Here is a 25152-nt window from a genome sequence, read left to right as displayed (position 1 = left end):
AACTTCATAGTAGACTATGTTGTTTTTAATTTTACTCAATCGTGAGCACATATAAACAATAAACCACCCACAATGCAGCTCTGGGCAGCCTGTTGCAGTGGCTTTAAAATAGCTATTTTAGCCTAAAACATCCATCATTTATCTCCTGAATATGTGAAAATGTGGAATTTCTTTCTTTAACTAACAAAAAAGGCATATCGGTGGATGTTGAGCAATAAGACCTAAGGACTACAAAAAGTTGAAGATGAAATTAGGTAAGGCAGGAAAAGAGGGGGGAAAATGTAAATAATAAAACCCTGTAAGGTTTCTGAGCAATAGCATTTGTCTTCAAAAGTAAAATCTACATTTTTATTTTTACTTATATTTTGGTTTCTCTGTAATCTATGCTTTGCATGAACAAAAAAAAATTACTGCCTGTACCCAGAATAGTCCAGCAGTTGACGGGATGGAGGTCGCTTCAGCAAGTCCTGCACTCGACTAATGCTGATACAAAGAACACAGAGCCGTTGAAGTTTTGTTTAGTGCTGGGAAAGGTGGGGGAGAGCATGTCACCATACTGGAAGGGGCAGGTTGATGAGTTGGGATTTTGGGACAAAAAGGGCAGGCATCTATCACTTTACCAAAAGTCTGCAGTTTGACAAGAAATAGACCCTTTACTGCTAATAGGTCTGAAGATTTTCTTAATGTATGACAGGAGGATCCTTGTAACTTATGGCATCTAAAGCAAAATTCACATACAGCCTAAAGTTGTGTTTTTCACAGTAAACACTTAAACATCAATGTCACATGTTCATCATCTAGGATCTATGTTCATTTACTGAGCTTTCACATGACACGCTTAATCATGTGACTAGTAATCATTTATGCAGTTCATAAAATTCCTCTGCCATTAATACAGGGTGATGTGCGTTTGATAGCAATTTTATTGGTCTCACAAAAAAAGTAACAGGACAGCACTGTAGTTTCTGTAGCACACAAACTATACTGTATGTATGAAATACATTTTATCAAATAACCAGTGAAAAGTATACATACAAGAACTATTAGGTAAATTTGTCTAAGATATTTATTCATAAAAAGCATCAGTTATCAGTAAAATAAATTTTTAATGTAATAAAACAGATGCAAATCCTGTGTAATGGTTTTTAAGTATCACATCCGTTTTCTTTCATGGTGTCTGTGAATTCTTTTAACGTTTCACTCCCTTCTGGCCAATGCAGTATGAATGTTTTACTGCTAAACATGTAACTTTCCCTGTAGAGAAGAGAGACAACTTTTGTATAAACGGTTGGTTGGTAATAGACATGAGGACATTGTAGGTTTTGACAATGAGAAATTTGAAGGGTTGTAAATATATATTTCCAAATAAAAGAACTTTTAGATTTAATACTTACAATGATAAAGTCTCCCATACGTTAGAATAGTGATTCATTATAAGATAATTCATGTTGGTTTGCAGTTCAAGTGATTGGCTACAAGCCATGTGATTAAGGAACTGTCTCTGACCAGTGGATGAGTGCACAATGTTTGCTCCTGCAAAACAAGGAACAAATTTCAATAGAATTACACTAGGATAACACTTGTATATATGGTTTACAAAGGTTTATACATACGCATGGGTGTAAAACATGTCAATCCTCAAGACCGGTAAACTGAAATAGATGGTCTAATGTGGCAAGTTTATCTTGACTTATATTGTATGATTAATCCTCATGTTGGCCTGCCAAAAGTTGGATGAATGAGTTTGTGTAGCAGAGGTAAGTATAGCTAAGATGTGTGGTTGCATATGTGGGTGCAGCCGAACTGTGTCTCTAATGTGTGTGCTTCAGAGCTGTGAATCTTTGAATATATCATACTGCGGAGGAGAATGTTAATTTTTATTTTTATTTATTTTTAATCAAAGTCATGAAAATACAACGCAACGGGCATGACAGGAAAATCATTAAAGGTGTACTCCAGAGAAGAAAAATATTTTCAAATCAACTGGTGCCAGAAAGTTAAACAGACTTGTAAATCCGAGTATAGTTAGAAAGGAAGTTGTGTAGTTCTGTTCATTCTGACCACATTACTTTCTGCTGACACCTTTGTCCATGTCCAGAACTGTCCGGAGCAGGAGAGGTTTGCTATGGGGATTTGCTCCTGCTCTGGACAGTTCCTGACATGGACAGAGGTGTTGGCAGAGAGCACTGTGGTGAGACTGGAAAGAACTACACAACTTCCTCTGTAGTATACAGCTGCTGATAAGTACTGGGAGAATTAAGATTTTTAAATAGAAGTAACTCACAAATCTGTGTAACTTTCTGGCACCAGTTAATTTGAAAACATTTTCTCATTTAATGAGAAAAGGCTAGGGTTCATGAATAAAACCTAGCACAGCAGACTGAGGGAGGAAGTAAATGCACGGTGAGTGAGGGCAAGCTCAGTGCTTGTCTTGGAAATGTCCCTTCCTTAGCAGTGGATGTCAGAATGAGTAAGCAGCAGTACACATAGAAACATAGAATGTGTCGGCAGATAAGAACCATTTGGCCCATCTAGTCTGCCCAATCTGAATCCTATCAATAGTCCCCGGCCCTATCTTATATGAAGGATAGCCTTATGCTTATCCCATGCATGTTTAAACTTCACTGTATTTGCAGCGACCACTTCTGCAGGAAGGATATTCCATGCATCCACTACTCTCTCAGTAAAGTAATACTTCCTGATAATACTTTTAAACCTTTGCCCCTCTAATTTACAACTATGTCCTCTTGTGGTAGTTTTCTTCTTTTAAATATGCTCTCCTCCTTTACCGTGTTGATTCCCTTTTATGTATTCAAAAGTCTCTATCATATCCCCTCTGTCTCTTCTTTCTTCCAAGCTACACATGTTAAGGTCCTTTAACCTTTCCTGGTAAGTTTTATCCTGCAATCCATTACTAGTTTAGTATCTTCTCTCTAAGAACTCTCTCTAGAGTATCTATATCCTTTTGGAGATATGGCCTCCAGTACTGCGCACAATACTCGAAGTGAGGTCTCACCAGTGTTCTTTACAGCGGCATGAGCACTTCTCTCTTTATACTGCTTATACCTCTCCCTATACATCTAAGCATTCTGCTAGCGTTTCCTGCTGCTCGATTACATTGTCTTTCTACCTTTAAGGCTAGGTTCAGACTACGGAATCTCTGGGCAGAAAATTTCTGCCCAGAGATTCCGAGTGCAGCCAGCGCTGACTGAATCAGTCGGCGCTAAGAGCGCGCGGACACTGCAGTCTCCAATAGACTGCAGTGTGTTCTGTGCAGATTTCCACCTGAAGAAAGCAACGGAAATTTCCAAGCAGATTTTCCGTTCGGAATTTGTGAAGCAGAATTTGTGAAGTGTGAATTTGTGAACGGAAAACCATTCACTACAATACACATTTTAGCAAGCAGAATTTTTGCCTGCAATTTCAAAGCTGAACCTAGCCTAAGTCTTCTGAAATAATTACTCCTAAATTCCTTTCCTCAGATACTGAGGTCAGGATTGTGTCAAATATTCTATATTCTGCCCATCGGTTTTTAAGCCCCAGGTGCATTATCTTGCACTTATCCACATAAAATTTCAGTTGCCAGAGTTCTGACCATTCTTCTAGTTTTCCTAAATTCTTTTCCATTTGGCGTATCCCTCCAGGAACATCAACCCTGTTACATATCTTTGTGTCATCAGCAAAAAGACATACCTTACCATCGAGACCTTTTGCAATATCACTAATGAAGATATTAAACAAAATTGGTCCCAGTACAGATCCCTGAGGTACACCACTGGTAACAAGACCTTGCTCTGAATATACTCCATTGACTACAAACCTCTGTTGCCTGTCATTCAGCCACTACCTAATCCACTCAACAATATGGGAGTCCAAGCTCAATGACTGTAGTTTATTGATAAGTCTTCTATGTGGGACAGTGTCAAAAGCCTTACTAAAATCTAGATATGCGATGTCTATTGCCCTCCGCCATCTATTATTTTAGTCACCCAGTCAAAAAAAATCTATAAGATTTGTTTGACATGATCTCCCTGAAGTAAACCCATGTTGTTTTTCATCTTGCAATCCATGGGATTTTAGATGTTCCACAATCCTATCCTTTAGTAGGGTTTCCATTAATCTCCCCACTATTGATGTGAGACTTACTGGTCTATAGTTCCTGGATTCCTCCCTACTACCTTTCTTGTGAATGGGCACGACATTTGCTCATTTCCAATCTTCCAGGACAACTTCTGTTACCAGCGATTGGTTAAATAAATCTGTTAACGGTTTTGCTAGCTCACCACTAAACTCTTTTAATAATTTTGGGTGTTTCCCTCCAGGCTGTGACTTATTTGCCTTCACTTTAGACAGAAAACTTAGAACCTCTTCCTCTGTGTAAAGACACATGCATCAAACGATTAATTAGTCTTCCTCCCTAACGAAGGTCCTTTTCCTTCTTTTTCTTCTTTAAAAACAGAAGTATTCATTAAGGCAGTTGGCTAGCCCTTTATTCTCGTCTACATACCTTCCTTCCTTTGTTTTTAATTTAGTTATTCCTTGTTTTATTTTCCTTTTTTCATTTATATATCTGAAGATTGTCTTATCCCCTTTTTTCACAGACTGAGCTAGTTTTTCTTCTGTCTGCGCTTTAGAAGTTCTTATAACTTGCTTGGCCTCTTTCTGCCAAGTCTTTTAGATTTCCCTATCTTCATTGCTCTGGGTTGTTTTTATAATAATTACTAAATGCTATTTTTTAGTTTTTTATGATTTTGCCCACTTCTGCTGAGTACCACAGTGGTCTCTTCTCTTCTGCTTTTACTGAAAAGTCTAATGCAATTTTCTGTTGACTTCAATAATGCGTCTTTTAAGTGGTCCCATTTCTCCTGGACTCCATGTAATCCGTTCCAGTCTGATAGGGACTTTTTTTTTCAAAAATTAGATTAGTCATAAATGTATGTTGTTTTTCTAAAATCTAAAACTTTTTGTGTGGTGTGACTCCTTTACTGTTCTTATATTAAACCACACTGACTGGTGATCAATAGATCCCAAGCTTTCGCCTACAATAACATCATATACCAAATCCCCATTTGTGAATACAAAATCCAAAATGGCCTCCCTCCACGTGTGCTCCTCAACCACTTGTTGTAGAGATAATCCCAGTAGGGAATTTAGAATATCTGTACTCCTGGCAGAACTAGCTATTTTGTTTTTCCAGTTTATATCCGGAAGATTGAAGTCTCCCATAATGATAACTTCTCCTTTCATTGTCATTTTAACAATTTCTTCAACTAGTAGATCATCTAATTCTTTAACTTGGCCAGGTGGTCTATATATCATGCCTATAAGAGTTACTGCATGATTACCAAACTGCAACGCAACCAAACTCTATGTTGGCCTCACTGACTGGTATTAGGTTAGATTTTATGCTATCTTTCACATACAGGGCCACTCCTCCTTCTTTCTTGCCTTCTATGTCTCTTCTATATAAAGAGTACCCTGGTATTGATATGTCTTAGTCATTACTTTCATTAAACCATGTCTCAGTTATAGCCACTAAATCTATATTCTCAGATGCCACAGGGATTTGTAAGCCAAATACAGAAGATCACATAAAACAATGTAAAGAATCTGTATGAGCTTATGGGTACCATATATAAGCATTCTTTTTATTCTGTGATATGACAGGTATGCATTAAATAAGCCACAAGAAACCAAAATCAAGAATCATACTAAAACCTCCATCTCTCACAAGCTTTTCCTAAAAACACATTAGGGTTAATAAATGAAAACTGTCTAAAAGAAAAACTTTTGCCTATAGTAGCAAATTAGAGAGTCAGCTTTCATTTCTGAAACTGTTTTGATAACCTGAAAGCTGTACTGTGATTGTTTGCTAAGGGCAATGAAGACAGTTTCTCTTTCAGTTTCAATTTATCCCCGCCCCCCCTTTTTTTTTTTTACCTTCTTTGATTACATCCAAGATGGTGAAATTGTAGAAATCATAGTTGGCTTCTCTGCTTGAGTGTGTCAGCTGAACCTTAACAACTAAAACAATAAAAGGAAATAACACTGAAGACATGCTTAAACCATAAGTCTAATTTGGAAAAAAATTGATATATATGAAGACAATCCTCGTCCTTATGCTTGAGTAGTAAACTTCTACCTCATAGAGAAAGGTCTCTTGCTCAGGACCACCTCTAAGTGCCAAATCAGAGAGCTACCATGTAATACTACCTGTAATTTCTTTATTAATACATTTATGATTTATCAATAAAAATGCTGTAACCCCTCTAAGCTAAACCTAATATACTTCATAAAAAAATTTGATTGCTGAAGATGTGAAAGAATGGTTTAAAACAACGGCAACTAACGGTCTGTTTCTTAAATTTTGCAACCAAACCCTGGTAACAAAGTATTTTTGGTCCATCAACTAGATCATTTGGACCATTTTTCTGAGGAGAAGGGGTTGTGGTTATTACCCTGCTGTGCCTTAGAGCAGTGTACAATGCAGCTTTCTCCAGTGTGAGCTGAACACCTGTAAGGCTGCGTTCACATCACGATTTCTCCACCCGACTTGAGTATACGATTTCATAACTTATAATCGTATATAAAGTCGGATCCATTGATCTCCATAAAAAAATCGTATCCATTACACACATCACATTTGATCCGCATCCGATTTCATCCGATTTTTGTTGGGGTCTGAAATCGAAGACTACATCCCAGACACTGCAATTGGTCCCATGGCTCATAGTTGGAATTATATTTTACTTTGAAAATCTGAGCATTTGTCATGTGGCTGAGAGTAAAGGTTTTGCATCATGCAGTATTGCATATATGCTATATCAAAAGGATTTTATTATTGTATTTGTATTTTATTGGAATTGCACAAGTTGTTTAAGTAAAGTTCTAAAGTTGTTTCACAGGATTATAGTGTCCAGAGGTCTCATTCCTGCACTTCAGAACAACTTCCTTGCCAAAACATTGTAGTTGGGTGACAAGGAACATCAGGTTAGCTACAACACCCTGCCACATGAATTAAAGTTAAAGAACTACAACTTCCAACTGACCGGCATCATAACTACCTCTAGCCTTATTGCCCTACCACAGCAGTGTGGTCCCTAACAAGGAAGCCATTTGGGATTTCATGCTGAACATTGCTTGGGCAGCATAAATCTCCAGATAGCTTTTCAAGTTGCAGAGAGACCTTAGGTTACTAAAATATTTTTGAGAAACATTTGTTGACAATTTTATTGGGATCATTCTGTGGTTGACAAGTGATACTTTTTATTAAAAAAAAATTATGCAGTGAAACAAATATAATAATTTCTGGAATCGTTTTTTATTTCTTTTTTAACATTGTTCTGTATTAAAATGACATTTAATATACGGTATCTAGCAGGTCGGTACAGTTATGGCAATGCCTAATTTATGTATGTATGGTTTATTGCATATTTATCATATTTGATATTATTTTCTATTTCACACAAAAAAAAAAAAATATATATATATATATATATATATATATATATATATATCATGTTTGTGTGTCGCCATTTTTTATTTTTTTTAAACAGAGCTGTGTGAGGGCTTGTTTTTATGAGTTTTTTGTGGTACCATTTTTAGGTACATCTGCCAACTGATCTGATCAACAAAAACAATAATTTTGATGTTCTCCAAGTGGTGCAAATAATTTATAATTTTCTGCAGGTTTTTATGACTTAATACATTTACACCATAATAATTATTTATTCACTATATACTGAGAGCCATCATTTATTTTTTTTCATTTAGTTACCGGCAGACTTGTGTAAGGGCTTGTTTTTTGGGGGTATAAGTTGATGATTTCAGTTGTACTATTTTTGAGTACAGGAGACATTTTGATAAATGTTTTTCTTTTGTTTTTACGCAGGTGAAGAGAACAGAATTAAGTTTGTTAATTTTTTTTTCACTGTGTTTACTCTGCAGGTTAAAGGGGTACTCCACTGCTCAGCATTTTGAAAAAACTGTTCCGAACGCTGGAGTCAGCGCCGGGAGCTCATGACATCATAGCCCTGCCCCCTCATGGCGCCCTGCCCCCTCAATGCAAGTCTATGGGAGGGGGCATGAAGGCTGTCACGCCCCCTCCCTTAGACTTGCATTGAGGGGTCGGGGCGTGACATCATGAGGGGGCAGGACTATGACTTCACGAGCTCCTGGCGCTGACTCCAGCGTTCAGAACAGTTTATTCCAAATGCTGAGCAGCGGAGTACCCCTTTAAACATGGTGATCATTTTAAAAGGCAAGGTCCTTACAGATGCAGCTACACCAAATATTTTTTTTTGCCCTTCAAACAGCATTTATACCAGAGATCTTAAAATTGTTTAATGTGAATGCAACTGTATCGTTCATTGCTTTTGGGTTTTTGATGTGGTTCTAGGAGCATTTTTATGAGAAATAATATCCAGTAAATTGGCATAATCAGAGCATGCTGTGCACTGATGGCAGCTGGACACCCTGGTGATGTCCTGCACATATTGCTGAGCTGTTAGTGGTCTTTGTATCATTTCTTGGTGTGACGGAGAGTCATATGTAATGTCCTCCCAGATCATCACACCAGCAGTTGGGGCAGTGTGTAGCTCCGCAGCAAAGATAGGATTGAAGCCCTCACCATGAGGTCTTTATACTCAAACCCGACCATTGTCAGATTCTAAAAACAACCTGGATTCATCAGTAAAGAAGATCCGGTTCCAGTTTATAGCAGTCCAGGTTTCTTGTTCCCACCACGTGTGGCTGTCTGTCAATGGTAGGATACATAATGTGTGCCGTGATATCAAATTACCTTCCGCTAAGTGCCTGAAAATGGTCGAAACAGAGACAGAGTAGTATAATAAAGGAGCCATCTGTGTGTGCCCTCACATAACCACTGCTCCCTACACCTACTAACAGCTTGGTAAGAATTGGTGGACAATTAGTCCAAATTATTATTAGTCCAAAGTCCAGTCTTACAACTGGGTTAAAATGTCTTCAAGGGAATTGTAGAGGCATGTCTAGCAGTCAACAATCTCTGACCAAGAGGTATACTACCCAAAAGTACCCTCTGAGAGTCTTTTTATAGGACAGCTGGGGAAGCACTTTTACTCCCTTTTGTGGAAAGACCCATTGTCTAATCAGATCCTACCTGTATTCATTTACATATCTGCCTGAGATAGAGTTTTGCTGCAATCCTACATTTTTATCTAGGTACGTTATTTTTTACTAGTCAATGCTGGAATTGTATTTTTAAAGATTTAAAGGTAAAAAAAAAAAAAAAAAGATAAAAGAAAGGAGAAAAAGGGAATAGGATTAACCTAATCCAGGAAGCTAAACTGGTGCATAGGTTGTGTTTAGAGAGATCACAAATGAAATAAGTTAGAAGTGTTTCTCACTCACAATAACATATTCACTGCTGAGGTTACTACTAGATCTATACCCACAGCCTGTATAAAATGAGAAAACTAGTAGAAAAAGAGGTGCCAGTCTTCAAGGGTGTGGTTAGACTGGGAGGGAATATATTAAAGGGGTACTCCGCTGCTCAGCGTTTGGAACAAACTGTTCCGAATGCTGGAGCTGGCACCAGGAGCTTGTGACATCATAGCCCCGCCCCCTCATGACATCACGCCCTGCCCCGTCAATGCAAGTCTATGGGAGGAGGCGTGACAACCGTCATGGGCCCTTCCATAGACTTGCATTGAGGGGCGGGGCATGACATCATGAGGGGGCGGGGCTATGATGTCACAAGCTCCCGATGCCGACTCCAGTGTTCGGAACACTTTGTTCCAAATGCTGAGCAGCGGAGTACCCCTTTAAGGGGAAATAGCCTTATCTGCATAGGGCATCAAAATACCTTGTTGCAACCCTGTCTCCTGTTCTAAGTTTATGACGTCTAATGTTACTTGATGTACAGTATGTGTATGCATGCAAGAACCAACTGCAATTTAGAAAAGTGGATGACTGTAGAGTGTACTGCTGTCATATATCAATACATACCAAAGTCTACACCTACTGCACACGCCATTTCTTGTAGTGTGTCTTTATCAGTCATTTTGCGTAGAGATGCACATTTTTCTAAAGATAACAGAGAACATAAAGACATTTTGTTAGTTGTGTCCTTGTGCTAAAAAAAAAATAATAATAATTAAAACAAATCATGTTTTCCCCCATCATTACTTTTAAAGGGGTACTCCGCTGCTCAGTGTTTGGAACAAACTGTTCCGAATGCTGGAGCTGGCGCTGGGAGCTTGTGATGTCACAGCCCCGCCCCCTCATGATGTCACGCCCCACCCCCTCAATGCAAGTCTATGGGAGGGGGACGTGACAGCAGTCACGCCCCCTTCTATAGACTTGCATTGAGGGGGCGGGGCTATGGCGTCACGAGCTCCCGGCATCGGCTCCAGCGCTAGGAACAGTTTTTTTCCAAACGCTGAGCAGTGGAGTACCCCTTTAATACCCCATAATGGCAAAGTGAGAACAGTAAGTGAAAAATCTTTGCTAATTAGTTAAAAAAAGAACAAAGCAAAACAAATGATTGCATAAGTTCTCAGTACTTAGTTAAAGAACCTTTGGTAGCGATTACAGCCTCCTGTCTTCTTGAAGATGGAGCCACAAGGTTTGCACACCTGGATTTGGGGATTTAGATCCTCTCAAGCCTTGTCAGGTTAGATGGGGACAGTCTGTGGAAGCCATTCTCAGGTTTCTTTAGAGATGCTGAATTGAATTCAAGTCAGGGCTCTGGCTGGCCCACTCAAGGAAATTCAGAGTTATCCCTAAGCCTCTACTGTGTTGTCTTGGCTGTGTGCTTAGTGTCAACATCTTGAACCTTAGGCCCAGTCTGAGGACCACATCACTCTGGATCAGGTTTTCATTAAGAATATTTCTGTACTTAGCTACATTCAGCTTTCCTTCAACCCTGACCAGTTTCCCTTACCCAGCCACTAAAACACCCCCACAGCATGGTGCGTCACTGTAAGGATGGTATTGGGCAGCTAATAAGTAGTCCCTGGTTTCCTCCAGGCATCATATTTAGTATTGATGTCAAAAAGTTCCATCTTATTTTCATCAGAGCAGAGTGCTGCAGTAATGTTGACCTACTAGAAGTCGCTATCATGTGCATACAGGATCTTTGGAGCGCAGAAAGATTGACCATTGGGTCCCTGGTTTCCTCTCTTGCCAAGGCTCTTCTTCCCCAATTGATTCATTAGGTGGGGGTGGGGCAGCTCTAGGGAGAGTCCTGAATGTTCCAAACTTACTCCATTTAAGAATTATGGAGGCCTTTTTGCTCTTGGGAACTTTGAGTTCAGAAGAAATATGGAGGCACTACTGTACAGCACACATACTTCAGTAACACAGGCATTTCAACAGTGCCCACTGCCAGTGGAGTAGCTATAGTGGTAGCAAAGGCTGCAATTGCAAGCAGGCACCTTCGCCACTGGGGCCCATAGACACAACACTTGCAGTGCACACGACACACCACAGAGTGAAAGAAAATGAGGCAAATAATGCTTCTACCTCTCCTCTGCTGTGTGAGAGTTCACTGGTGGAGTGATAGTCTGCAGGCATCCCGTCACTATTAAGAGCTTCCCTCAGTGTATGCTGACAGGTAACACCACTGAGAGAATGGAAATGTTCTGTGGCTCTTCTCATCACAGTAAAGAAAGGATCTAACTATCACACACAGAGAAAGCGACACCATGCACAGTTGAACAGAATCCAAGGAGCTGCAGTGCATGTGTAACAGTTAAATGGGCACTATTTTTGCTTTCTTATTCCCTCGTTTCTTCCCTACCTTCATTCCACCTTACTTACATACCTTCCATTTTGCCATCCATTCCATTTGCTCATTGGCCTTCTCTTACAGGTATGGGTACTGTGACACTATATGTGGTAGCTGCGGCCACTAGTGTTTGCAATCCACTGCTAATTGCAGAAGTATAGCAGTGCAACAGCAGCTCACCCAGCTGAACCCCAACACCTGTGCCTGAATCCACCGGTACCACTCACGGCTTCAATCGGGATACAAAAAAAAGCAAAGAATGTCCGACATCCATGGTGTAAGACGAATATAAATCAGGCTTTATTGAAGGTTACATACAGGAGTACATACAGACACGATAAAATCCTCTGACACGTTTCACGCTAACAGCGCTTAGTCATACACATACTATGTACAGACACATACTATCCACCTCTCAATAGGTGGACCAAAAGAGTAAATAAAATTGGAAAACAACCTTACAGTGAAGTATATTTACCTGTAGCACATTTGCATGAAGACCCTTTGCAGATTTTCCTTAAATGGCCACTCTCCTCGGGAAGGTTATAAAACGTGCTGCATTTTTTATCTACATTAAAGAGAAGACAATACAAACATAATAACAACAATCATTTTATAGATATTTTTATTTCTGACTGAGGTTAGGGTTGCATATGTAATCATATAATAAGATTTATTAGAGCTAAGGCTATGTTCACATGTTGCAGTTGTACTGCAGTTCTGTCGCAGTACTGCAATGTTTTTACTGTGATTACACTGTACAATAACAGTACTGCAATAAAATGAAAGCTGCAGTGCAATTGCAATGTAGGAACACAAGTCTTAAAGTATTATTTAATGTGCTGCTTAAAGGGGTACTCCGGTGGAAAACACATTTTTTCAAATCAACTGGTGCCAGAAAGTCTAACAGATTTGTAAGTAACTTTTATTTAAAAATCTTAATCCTTCCAGTACTTATCAGCTGCTGTATGCTCCACAGGAAGTTTTATTTATTTCTGGAGTTCTTTTCTATCTGACCACAGTGCTCTCTGCTGAGACCTCTGTCCATATCAGGAACTGTCCAGAGCAGGAGAGGTTTGTTATGGGGATTTGCTTGTACTCTGGATAGTTCCTGATATGGACAGAGGTGTCAGAAGAAAGCACTGTGGTCAGACTTAAAAAGAAATACAACTTCCTGTGGAGCATACAGCAGCTCATAAGTACTGGAAGGATTAAGATTTTTATATAGAAGTAGTTTACATATCTGTTTAACTTTTTGGCACCTGTTGATTTAAAAAAAAAAATATATATATTGTTTTCCACCAGAGTAGTAGATAACACATGATGGTTAATTTTGGTGAGGTGTCCACCCCATTATAATCCGACATCATTGTGTTTCCTGTAAGGGTATGTTCACACTGTGGAATCCCTGCGGAATTCCGTGAATAAAAGTCCGCACAGGGAACATTACTATCAGTGTGAATGGGTCTTCCGCAAGACCCGTTCACACTGGAATTTCAGCCGCTGAAATTTTTCCGCACAAAGAAAGAACATGTTCATTCTTTGTGCGGAAGTCTGCGAGCACTGCATAGCCTTCAATGGTGATGGTGCAGTGCCGCGCTGTCCTACCGCCACTGCCGCCGGCTGCCAGTCTGAATCTCTGCTCGCTTAATTCAGCAAGCGGAGATTCCGTTCACACTCTGTAGTGTGAACATACCCTTATGTTGAAATATTCTCTAGGCTATATTGTTACTTTGGGTGCAGATAAGCATCCGTAAATGTCCGTGTAAAAAACACCACGTTTTTGCATTACAGTTCCTGTATATGTTTTCAATGTGAAAACCGTATGGAACCGTATTGAAAACCGTATGCCAAATGATGTATCTGGTTGCATCCGTTTTGCGTCTTGTACGGTTTTGTCCGTTTTTTCCCCCATACCCAAAACCATAGCCTACCACAGTTTTTGGTCTGGTGAAAAACCACATTAAACCGTATAAGTTTTTTTTTAACATAGGAGTCAATGGGAACTGTACAGAACCATATGTGTGTACAGTACCATACGGTTTTTGACTTTGCACAATCAAACAAGTGAATCTTTATTCATAATGGAATGAAAATTTTGTCAGGTTTTGAGGAATCTGTTTTTCATCAAAAACCTGATACGGGAACTGTATTGCAAAAATGTGGTGTGATTTTTGACAAGTAGTCTGTGTTTTAAAGAGAAACAGGCAAGTTAAAAGAATGGGAGTTCTGGCTTATTCAACAAAGGTGCTTTTAGACAAGTTACTGTAATAAACTTGCTGCATCCATCCATCCAAAAAAAAAAAAAAAGAAGGTTCAACAACTATAATCATTAGGACAAAAAGTAAAATTTATGTTTTTGCCTTAGAACACCAACTTCTCTCAATAATAAAATGAGGAACGCCAATTGAAGGAGTTGTTTACTGTTCACAATCCCTTTCCATGTAGGTGACAAGCTGAGGTCGGTGTTTCCCTCCTGCAAGGACCATCCATGCTAGAACCACTAATATCACAGGGTAAATGGCTTATTTCATAGTATGTGTACACTGCAAAGTCACAACAAGCTGTTCTTCAGAGGATTTGCTGCGGCTCTCTGCTCTTGATTATAATAGATAGGCTTTATTTTTTTATTTTTATTTTTATTTTTTTTAGAGTTGTACTATATTTGATACCAACATTTGTTCCAGTGGCTAAAGTAGAAGACTGTTTATAGATATTTAGGGAAAGTGTTTATTACCGAGATCATAATACTCGTATATGGAAATGTCCGCTGGTTGAAGAAGTCCTATTTCAAAGTTCTTATGAATTCCGAATCCAATCTCAAAGTCTTCATTATTAGGAACCTGTAACAGAGGGGGAGATTTATCAAAACCTTTTTTTTCTTCTCTTTTTTCTCCCCCTGGTTTCCTGGAGGGATCTTGACCCTTCTTGAATTTGTTGTATGTATATATGTTATGCCTTAAAAAACAATAAAAGAGACTTTGAACCAAAACCTGTGGGGGGGCAAAGTTGTCCATAGCAACCAATCAGAATGCTTCTTTCCTTTTTCCTTGTTAAGAATGTAAGAAGTAAGCTGATTGGTTGCTATGGGCAACTGGGCAACTTTGCCTCTGCACAGGTTTTGATAAATCTCCCCCAGAATGTATAAGTATGGTACTAAAGTATCAGAAGTATGGTACTAAAGTATCAGAAACAGATTATGGAAAATAATAGAAAAAAGTTACCTTGGTCAAGTACAGTACAACAGTTCCGTTCGATGTAGAGCTTTGGGTTTCAAACTTCATAATGTAATTTTCTACCTTATTCTCCAACTAAAACAAAAAAAGCACAGCATCTAAATATTTTATTTCCTTTTATATTTAAAAAATATGATCCCACATACTAAAGGACACAAATAGTATTGATGACCTCAGCACCCCCACTGATCAGATGATTGAAGGGGCTATAGTGCTTGTTAGTACCATGTGCCTTTTATTGTTCATTAGGGCATGGCAGTCCCAGAAAATCCCTCCATTTGATCATTTTGTTGTAAATAACAAAAAAAATTGAATACTTAAAAAGTGTGAGACTCTGATTCTAGCAATTTATTGCTCACATTGTTATAATATTTATAAAGTTTATTGCATTACAGCCAGCTTAGCACACCACCACTTCCCCGCCCATTCACCCACCACTCATTGACAGCTTGTAAAAGCAGATAAGGCTAACGTCACATTGCTGTTGTGCTCTGACCCATTCAGGGTCCATTCAGCTCTCTTTTTTTTTGCGCCAAATAGACCCAAAACTTTCAGACCACAACTGACATCTCCAGGTCCCGACGGATCTCATTGACTTTAATGGGGTCTGTGGGGTGTCTGGTATTTTAGGGTAGTTAAGAGGAGAAAAAAGACCGGACATGTAATATTTTTTCTCTGCTCAACTACCGTTCTTCCAACACACTGAGTGATGGAGCTCCCTTTACCGGAGTACAAGATAATGGAAGACAAAATGGAGCTCCCTTTACCGGAGTACAAGATAATGGAAGACAAGATGGAGCTCCCTTTACCGGAGTACAAGATAAGGGAAGACAAGATGGAGCTCCCTTTACCGGAGTACAAGATAAGGGAAGACAAGACGGAGCTCCCTTTACCGGAGTACAAGATAATGGAAGACAAGATGGAGCTCCCTTTAATGGAGTACAAGATAATGGAAGACAAGACGGAGCTCCCTTTACCGGAGTACAAGATAATGGAAGACAAGATGGAGTTCCCTTTAATGGAGTACAAGATAATGGAAGACAAGACGGAGCTCCCTTTACCGGAGTACAAGATAATGGAAGACAAGATGGAGCTCCCTTTACCGGAGTACAAGATAATGGAAGACAAGATTGAGCTCCCTTTACCGGAGTACAAGATAATGGAAGACAAGATGGAGCTCCCTTTACCGGAGTACAAGATAAGGGAAGACAAGATGGAGCTCCCTTTTCCGGAGTACAAGATAAGGGAAGACAAGATGGAGCTCCCTTTACCGGAGTACAAGATAATGGAAGACAAGATGGAGCTCCCTTTACCGGAGTACAAGATAAGGGAAGACAAGATGGAGCTCCCTTTTCCGGAGTACAAGATAAGGGAAGACAAGATGGAGCTCCCTTTACCGGAGTGCAAGATAATGGAAGACAAGATGGAGCTCCCTTTAATGGAGTACAAGATAATGTGAATAAGGCCTAAGCTGGTAACTAGGGGTGCAGCAATTCTTAAATATCCAGGAGGACTGCTGACTGCATACAATTGTGAGGAATAAAAACTGATTTTATACAATTGGATACATAAGATGTAAGTGATAAAGCTCTAGAATCAGAGTCTCTGTCACTAGATTATGACACCCTCAAATAGCGCTCTATCAACCTTTAATTTACATTTTTAATGGCAAAAGACCTTTGTAAACATGGTTTGCCCGTAAATAAATGCACTGCCAAAAAACTGCATTGCAAAACCATGAACATTTGTAGCAAATGTGGAATTCATTGAAAAAGTGAAGGGTTAAGGATGTCTGGGCAGTAAGATGTAGTTCTTGGGAATAATCTTTAAGGTGGTCTGAGCTGAGCTGGATGAAGAAATAGGGGAATAAGAACTACCAAAACATGTCCCCTGTTAGTTACTGAACATAAATGTATATTTGAATGTGACAGAATCTCATCAGTACTATCATACTGAGCGATACATGGAGCTGTTAGGGCCTGTTCATATCACATTCGATTAAGGTTTTATATATATATATATATATATATATAGCACAGGAAAAGGTAGAGCAGCACGTCCCACAATGATATGATAGCGGTGCAAGCAGCGAGTGGAGCCCCGGTCAAGGCAATTCAGACATCTAGGAAGGATGCCGCAGCACACGGAAGGTTCAAAAGTGTAAACAGTGGTTTATTCCATGATAATACAAGTTAGCAACGTTTTTGCTGCCAATGCAGCCTTTGTCAAGCAACAAAATGGTGACCATACAAAGTATTTATATGCAAATGAACAAACAAATCAATCAAGTCAATTAATGTGAATACAGTGTAAAAAGTACATTTACGATATAGGGTAATTAAAACCGCTATAATATACATATTGCACAAGTGCTCTATAGTGAGTTAAAATCAATATACATATGCAAGGACTGTAAAAAGAAGTTATAAATAGTATAGCATCATAAATAGTCTAACAAGATTACATGTGTACCTAATAATTATAGATGAGAAGCGAGGGCTGAGTGGTCACGTGTTCCCGACTCGTCTCCATGCGAACCGCCGTTGCTGTGGGTAACAGCAGAGCTGCAATGTATGCTGGTAATCGCAGGACGCCAGGAGCGGCCGCGCGGCTCCTCCGTGTCAGCTGACCAGGGTGTCACGTGACCGCTCCTCCGTCCGTGCATGCGTACTAAAGAAAATGAGCATTGTACTGCCATGGTGGTTAAGGGAAAAGGGGAATCTGATCTATCTAACTGAAATATATCGGGGCAAAAAACAAAAAGAATCCTATGTGTGTATATAGTGGGTAAAATAAAAGGTCAGGTGTATAGGCATCAATAGCCTGGATATATCATCGGGAGAAAGGATATATATAAAAAATATATATATATATAAAAAAAAAAAAAAAGGAGGTGCGAATCAAAAATAAATGGAGGATGAATAAATAAAGGGATAATGAATAAAGAAATATAAAAAATGGGGAAAATAAAAAAGGTATAGAAAGATAAATAAAAATAAATATAAAAAAATAAAAAATAAATAAATAAAAAGGTAAAATATAAGTAGAGAGATGTGTATATAAAAAATAAATATTAACAGATAGTGATTGTAAGGAAATAAAAAGAAATAATAAATGATAATAAAGTAATAAGTAAAAAGTATACAATAGAATAAAAAAGTATAAATAAATATAAATAAAAATAGTTTTAATTTTAGACTGTAATCTAGCCCGGCTCCATACATGATTAACACGCACATCGGGCTATTAAGGCCCAACACCTCAGTTGCCCGTGCTCACCCCAATATTATGGGGGAGTCACCCTGGGGTACCCAACGGCGTCAGCCGTAAAATTTAGGTCCCCAGTAAAAGGCCTAGAGAAGTGGGAATCCACCAAGGGCAGCCCCGCATTCGTTTTCTCACACACTGAGCACGGGTGTGTTTAATGATTACTGTTATCTATAATAAATATGAGAGTACTCCATACATATGGATTTGTTCCATGCGCAAGCAAAAGGATAATAAATAATAATAAAAAATAACAAATAAATAAACAAATATATAATCAAAAAATTTAGATAAGAAGGATAGATAAAAAGTAAAAAATAAAATTTAAGAGACATAAAATAAAGATAGATAAAATAAATGAAAAAAATGAAAAGAGTAAATAAAATAGAGTGAGGTAAAGCCTAAAAGTAAGCAGACTAAGTGAAAAATTTAAAATAATAAAATAGTGAACATGGTAAGTGTGTGGATGTGTGAAAAGATGAAAGAAAATATGTAGATTAAATGAAATGGGCCTCATTTATTACTTCACCATGGCAGAATTAATCACCAATCAAATCATTGTACAGATTGCTCAGTGTAATAGAAAAGCGGCAACTGACAAGCAGGGACATTGATGACCACCCAATTCCCGCGTATATCTGTAAGACAAAAAATATAATACAAAAAATAAGAAATAAAATTATGTCTTAATAAATATAATTGTTACATACATAAAGGTCACCTTTCCTACTATAGGGTTACATCAATTTATTCTATCATCATAATTATGCATTATAAATTTGAGGTGTAATGCTAAAATCTACATTAAGTCCTTTAGGCCGAAGTGCCTGTGTCTCAAAAATCCATTTGAGTTCCAATTTTCTCAGTTTGTTGATGCGGTCGCCCCCCCTCTTTAATGGGGGGATATGGTCCACAAGAACAAACTTAAGATCCCATTCCGAGTGGCCTTTTTCTGTACAGTGTTTTGACACCGGTAAGTCTAGTCGTTTTTTGCGAACAGTGTAACGATGGTGATTGATGCGAGTTTTGAAGTCCCATGTGGTCTCACCAACATAGATGAGACCACATGGGCACACCAAAATTTGTACACCCGCACAACGGCAAGGTCTATCAATTAAAACACTATCTAACATGTACCTCTTCATTTGTTATTTATATTTTGGTGTGCCCATGTGGTCTCATCTATGTTGGTGAGATCACATGGGACTTCAAAACTCGCATCAATCACCATCGTTACACTGTTCGCAAAAAACGACTAGACTTACCGGTGTCAAAACACTGTACAGAAAAAGGCCACTCGGAATGGGATCTTAAGTTTGTTCTTGTGGACCATATCCCCCCATTAAAGAGGGGGGCGACCGCATCAACAAACTGAGAAAATTGGAACTCAAATGGATTTTTGAGACACAGGCACTTCGGCCTAAAGGACTTAATGTAGACTTTAGCATTACACCTCAAATTTATAATGCATAATTATGATGATAGAATAAATTGATGTAACCCTATAGTAGGAAAGGTGACCTTTATGTATGTAACAATTATATTTATTATGACATAATTTTATTTCTTATTTTTTGTATTATATTTTTTGTCTTACAGATATACGCGGGAATAGGGTGGTCATCAATGTCCCTGCTTGTCAGTTGCCGCTTTTCTATTACACTGAGCAATCTGTACAATGATTTGATTGGTGATTAATTCTGCCATGGTGAAGTAATAAATGAGGCCCATTTCATTTAATCTACATATTTTCTTTCATCTTTTCACACATCCACACACTTACCATGTTCACTATTTTATTATTTTCATTTTTTCACTTAGTCTGCTAACTTTTAGGCTTTACCTCACTCTATTTTATTTACTCTTTTCATTTTTTTCATTTATTTTATCTACGGTATCTTTATTTTATGTCTCTTAAATTTTATTTTTTACTTTTTATCTATCCTTCTTATCTAAATTTTTTGATTACCGTATATACTCGAGTATAAGCCGACCCGAGTATAAGCCGAGACCCCTAATTTCAACCCAAAATCCCAGGAAAAGTTATTGACTCGAGTATAAGCCTAGGGTGGGAAATACCTCATCCCCCCCTGTCATCATCCAGACCCGTCATTAACATCCTCATCATCCCACACATCCCCCCTTCATCATCCCCTTATCCCACACATCCCCCCTTCATCATCCCCTTGTCATCATCCCACACATCCCCTTATCCCACACATCCCCCCTTCATCATCCCCTTGTCATCATCCCACACATCCCCCCTTGTCATCATCCCACACATCCCCTTATCATCCCACACATCCCCCATTCATCATCCCCTTGTCATCATCCCACACATCCCCTTATCATCCCACACATCCCCCCTTCATCATCCCCTTGTAATCATCCCACACCCCCCCCTTCATCATCCCCACCCCCCCTTCATCATCCCCACACCCCCCTTCATCATCCCACACACCCCCCTTCATCATCCCACACACCCCCCTTCATCATCCTCTTCTCATCATTCGCCCTCAGTGGTCTTCAACCTGCGGACCTCCAGAGGTTTCAAAACTACAACTCCCAGCAAGCCCGGGCAGCCATCGGCTGTCCGGGCTTGCTGGGAGTTGTAGTTTTGAAACCTCCGGAGGTCCGCAGGTTGAAGACCACTGCGGCCTTCAACATGCGGACCTCCAGAGGTTTCAAAACTACAACTCCCAGCAAGCCCGGGCAGCCATCGGCTGTCCGGGCTTGCTGGGAGTTGTAGTTTTGAAACCTCCGGAGGTCCGCAGGTTGAAGACCACTGCGGCCTTCAACATCATCCAGCCCCCTCTCACCCCCCTTTAGTTCTGAGTACTCACCTCCGCTCGGCGCTGGTCCGGTCCTGCAGGGCTGTCCGGTAAGGAGGTGGTCCAGTGAGGAGGTGGTCCGGGCTGCTATCTTCACCGGGGGCGCCTCTTCTCCGCGCTTCCGGCCCGGAATAGAGCCGTTGCCTAGACAACGACGCATCTGCGTCGTTGTCAAGGCAACGTGACTATTCTGAGGCCGGGCCCGAAGCGCTTAGAAGAGGCCTCCCCGGTGAAGATAGCAGCCCGGAACCACTATCCCACCGGACGACCTCCTCACCGGACAGCCCTGCAGGACCGGACCAGCGCCGAGCGGAGGTGAGTACTCAGAACTAAAGGGGGTGAGAGGGGGCTGGATGATGTTGAAGGCCGCAGTGGTCTTCAACCTGCGGACCTCCGGAGGTTTCAAAACTACAACTCCCAGCAAGCCCGGACAGCCGATGGCTGCCCTGGCTTGCTGGGAGTTGTAGTTTTGAAACCTCTGGAAGTCCGCAGGTTGAAGACCACTGCGGGTGGGGGAGTTCACTCGAGTATAAGCCGAGGGGGGTGTTTTCAGCACGAAAACTCATGCTGAAAAACTCGGCTTATACTCGAGTATATACGGTATATATTTGTTTATTTATTTGTTATTTTTTATTATTATTTATTATCCTTTTGCTTGCGCATGGAACAAATCCATATGTATGGAGTACTCTCATATTTATTATAGATAACAGTAATCATTAAACACACCCGTGCTCAGTGTGTGAGAAAACGAATGCGGGGCTGCCCTTGGTGGATTCCCACCTCTATAGGCCTGTTACTGGGGACCTAAATTTTACGGCTGACGCCGTTGGGTACCCCAGAGTGACTCCCCCATAATATTGGGGTGAGCACGGGCAACTGAGGTGTTGGGCCTTAATAGCCCGATGTGCGTGTTAATCATGTATGGAGCCGGGCTAGATTACAGTCTAAAATTAAAACTATTTTTATTTATATTTATTTATACTTTTTTATTCTATTGTATACTTTTTACTTATTACTTTATTATCATTTATTATTTCTTTTTATTTCCTTACAATCACTATCTGTTAATATTTATTTTTTATATACACATCTCTCTACTTATATTTTACTTTTTTATTTATTTATTTTTTATTTTTTTATATTTATTTTTATTTATCTTTCTATACCTTTTTTTATTTTCCCCATTTTTTATATTTCTTTATTCATTATCTCTTTATTTATTCATCCTCCATTTATTTTTGATTCGCACCTCCTTTTTTTTTTTTTATATACCGTATATATTTTTTATTTATATCCTTTCTCCCGATGATATATCCAGGGTATTGATGCCTATACACCTGACCTTTTATTTTACCCACTATATACACACATAGGATTCTTTTTGTTTTTTGCCCCGATATATTTCAGTTAGATAGATCAGATTCCCCTTTTCCCTTAACCACCATGGCAGTACAATGCTCATTTTCTTTAGTACGCATGCACGGACGGAGGAGCGGTCACGTGACACCCTGGTCAGCTGACACGGTGGAGCCGCGCGGCCGCTCCTGGCGTCCTGCGATTACCAGCATACATTGCAGCTCTGCTGTTACCCACAGCAACGGCGGTTCGCATGGAGACGAGTCGGGAACACGTGACCACTCAGCCCTCGCTTCTCATCTATAATTATTAGGTACACATGTAATCTTGTTAGACTATTTATGATGCTATACTGTCTATAACTTCTTTTTGCAGTCCTTGCATATGTATATTGATTTTAACTCACTATAGAGCACTTGTGCAATATGTATATTATAGCGGTTTTAATTACCCTATATCGTAAACGTACTTTTTACACTGTATTCACATTAATTGACTTGATTGATTTGTTTGTTCATTTGCATATAAATACTTTGTATGGTCACCATTTTGTTGCTTGACAAAGGCTGCATTGGCAGCAAAAACGTTGCTAACTTGTATTATCATGGAATAAACCACTGTTTACACTTTTGAACCTTCCGTGTGCTGCGGCATCCTTCCTATATATATATATATATATATATATATATATATATATATATATATATATATATATATATATTTTAGCTTATACAGTATTAGGTATTACTGTTTTGCACTTATATTAGTTTGAGTCAATGTTGTGTGATTAGGGGCATGACCAAACATAGAAAATGGGGCACTAAATACCACTAGTTTACATCAGGTGGATAAACTCTATTCATTTTGGAAAAGACAAAAAAAAGCAAAAAAATAAAAAATAAAAATTAGCATTTTGTACATTTGAGTTGTATACTTATGAAAACTCTACCTTTTTTAGATCCTCAACAATTGGCGAGAAGCCTGAGAGCATGGTTACTTCAATAAGGGTCATGGTAGCAGGTAATTCACCTTGGTATCTGTGTTAAAAAAAAATTGAAAGCAATAGTACACGCACTTTCACGGATGCAGTTCTGTTTAAATACGCTTCCTTTTTTATGGTGCTTTTTAATTAATCTGTTTTTCTATATAATTTTTTAAATAACATGGTAATATTCTGTGTGGGCGAGGATGGTACTTTCATACATGGGGTTTGATGCAGTGTTGGAAGTAAAAAGTAGAATATTTCCTATACAATTCCCCTCCCTACTAAATACTTCTCTCTGCGGCTTCAAAAACGTTATAATAAAACATGACATATTAACTTTAGAGTTCGATTATTGTCGCAATAATGCCATATATACTACATACAGTATGTTTTATTACATTTTAACTTTTTATAGTAAAAATGTTTTTTTTTTTTTTATTAACAGTGCACTTTTTTTTAAAGCGGGAGGATGAAGGAGGAGAAGAAAAGACAAGGATAATTTTATTGCAGAGAGAGAAGGTGAGAAGCCACAAGGCTTGTGTAAGGAGCATATGAAAAAGGTTTCCACAAAGCCTTTTTTTCTGCCATTTTTTGGAAAACTGCCACTTTTTGCAGTTTTTGAACCAAAGCCAAATGTAGATTCAAAAGAAATGGGGACATATAAAGGAAAGAACTTCTTCCTATTGGATCCACTTTTGACTTTGGCTCAAAAACTGCAGTGGAAGTTTTCCAAAAAAATGCCAGAAAAAAAACTAGTGTGGAAACTTAGCCTACATGTTACCTCACGTTTTGCTACTTAAAGGGGTGCCCCACTGGAAAAGTTATTTTTTTAACTGGTGCCAGAAAGTTAAACAGATTTGCAAATTACTTCAATTTAAAAAAATCTTAATCCTTCTGGTACTTATCAGATGCTGTTATGCTCCATAGAAGTTCTTTTCTTTTTGAATTCCTTTCTATCTGACCACAGTGCTCTCTGTTGACCCCTCTGTCCATTTTAGGAACTGTTTAGGAAGAGTAGGAGAAAATCCCCATAGAAAACCTCTCATGATCTAAAATGGACAGAGGAAAGCAAAGAGCACTGTGGTCAGACAGAAAGGAAATTCAAAAAGAAAATATCTTCCTGATAAGTGCTGGAAGGATTAAGATTTTTTTTAATAGAAGTAATTTACAAATCTGTTTAACTTTCTGGCACCAGTTGATTTAAAAAAAAAAAAAAAAAACATTTCCACTGGAGTTCCCCTTTGAACCAACAGAAAAATGAGACGAGGAGGCACGATTAGAGGGTGTGGGGAACCAAGCCAACAAAAGTAAGAAAGCAGGCACAAAGACTGGCTAAAATTTCATTATTGCAGGGGAAGGGCAGCACAGAAAGAAGGAGACTTTTGGGGGCTTGGGAAGGCCCTATGTGTACCAAGTCTGGTGTTTTGCATATACTGGGAAAAAAAGGATAACGGGTAAATGGAGCCACAGATCTGGCAGTATCATTTTCATCCGTATCACCTTCACTACAACCTGTACCAACAGGTAAGTGCACGTGATACTGATGACAAATTCCCTTTAATAACCTGCATCTACATGGGAAAAAAAAGCTCCTGTCACAAAAATTGCAGCACTTTCCCCCAAAAAAGTGTCCTACGTTTTTCAGTTACAGCTTAGCTTTCGTCTCTCAAATTTCTCAAACAGATAAGTAAATTTGAGCCCCTG

The 25152-nt window shown here is 39.0% G+C and overlaps 1 protein-coding gene across 1 annotated transcript in view; it reads right to left on the bottom strand.

The window, feature by feature from the left end:
- Window positions 1-117: 117 nt before the first annotated feature.
- Window positions 118-25152, bottom strand: part of LOC130355875 (A.superbus venom factor 1-like) — a 266587-nt gene continuing 241552 nt past the window's right edge. Inside the window, exons 36-43 of the mRNA XM_056556718.1 lie at window positions 23413-23500; window positions 14995-15081; window positions 14508-14613; window positions 12249-12338; window positions 9988-10065; window positions 5941-6024; window positions 1395-1533; window positions 118-1254 (exon numbers count right to left, since the gene is read on the bottom strand). Coding sequence (XP_056412693.1) covers window positions 1146-1254; window positions 1395-1533; window positions 5941-6024; window positions 9988-10065; window positions 12249-12338; window positions 14508-14613; window positions 14995-15081; window positions 23413-23500 — 781 coding nt within the window. The 3' untranslated portion in view covers window positions 118-1145. The remainder of the gene's footprint in view (window positions 1255-1394; window positions 1534-5940; window positions 6025-9987; window positions 10066-12248; window positions 12339-14507; window positions 14614-14994; window positions 15082-23412; window positions 23501-25152) is intronic.

This window comes from Hyla sarda, chromosome 1 (genome assembly GCF_029499605.1).
Source record: "Hyla sarda isolate aHylSar1 chromosome 1, aHylSar1.hap1, whole genome shotgun sequence".
Lineage (NCBI taxonomy): Eukaryota > Metazoa > Chordata > Amphibia > Anura > Hylidae > Hyla > Hyla sarda.
The sequence above is the reverse complement of the archived record's forward strand: the minus strand, read 5'-3'. Positions and strand labels throughout refer to the sequence as shown.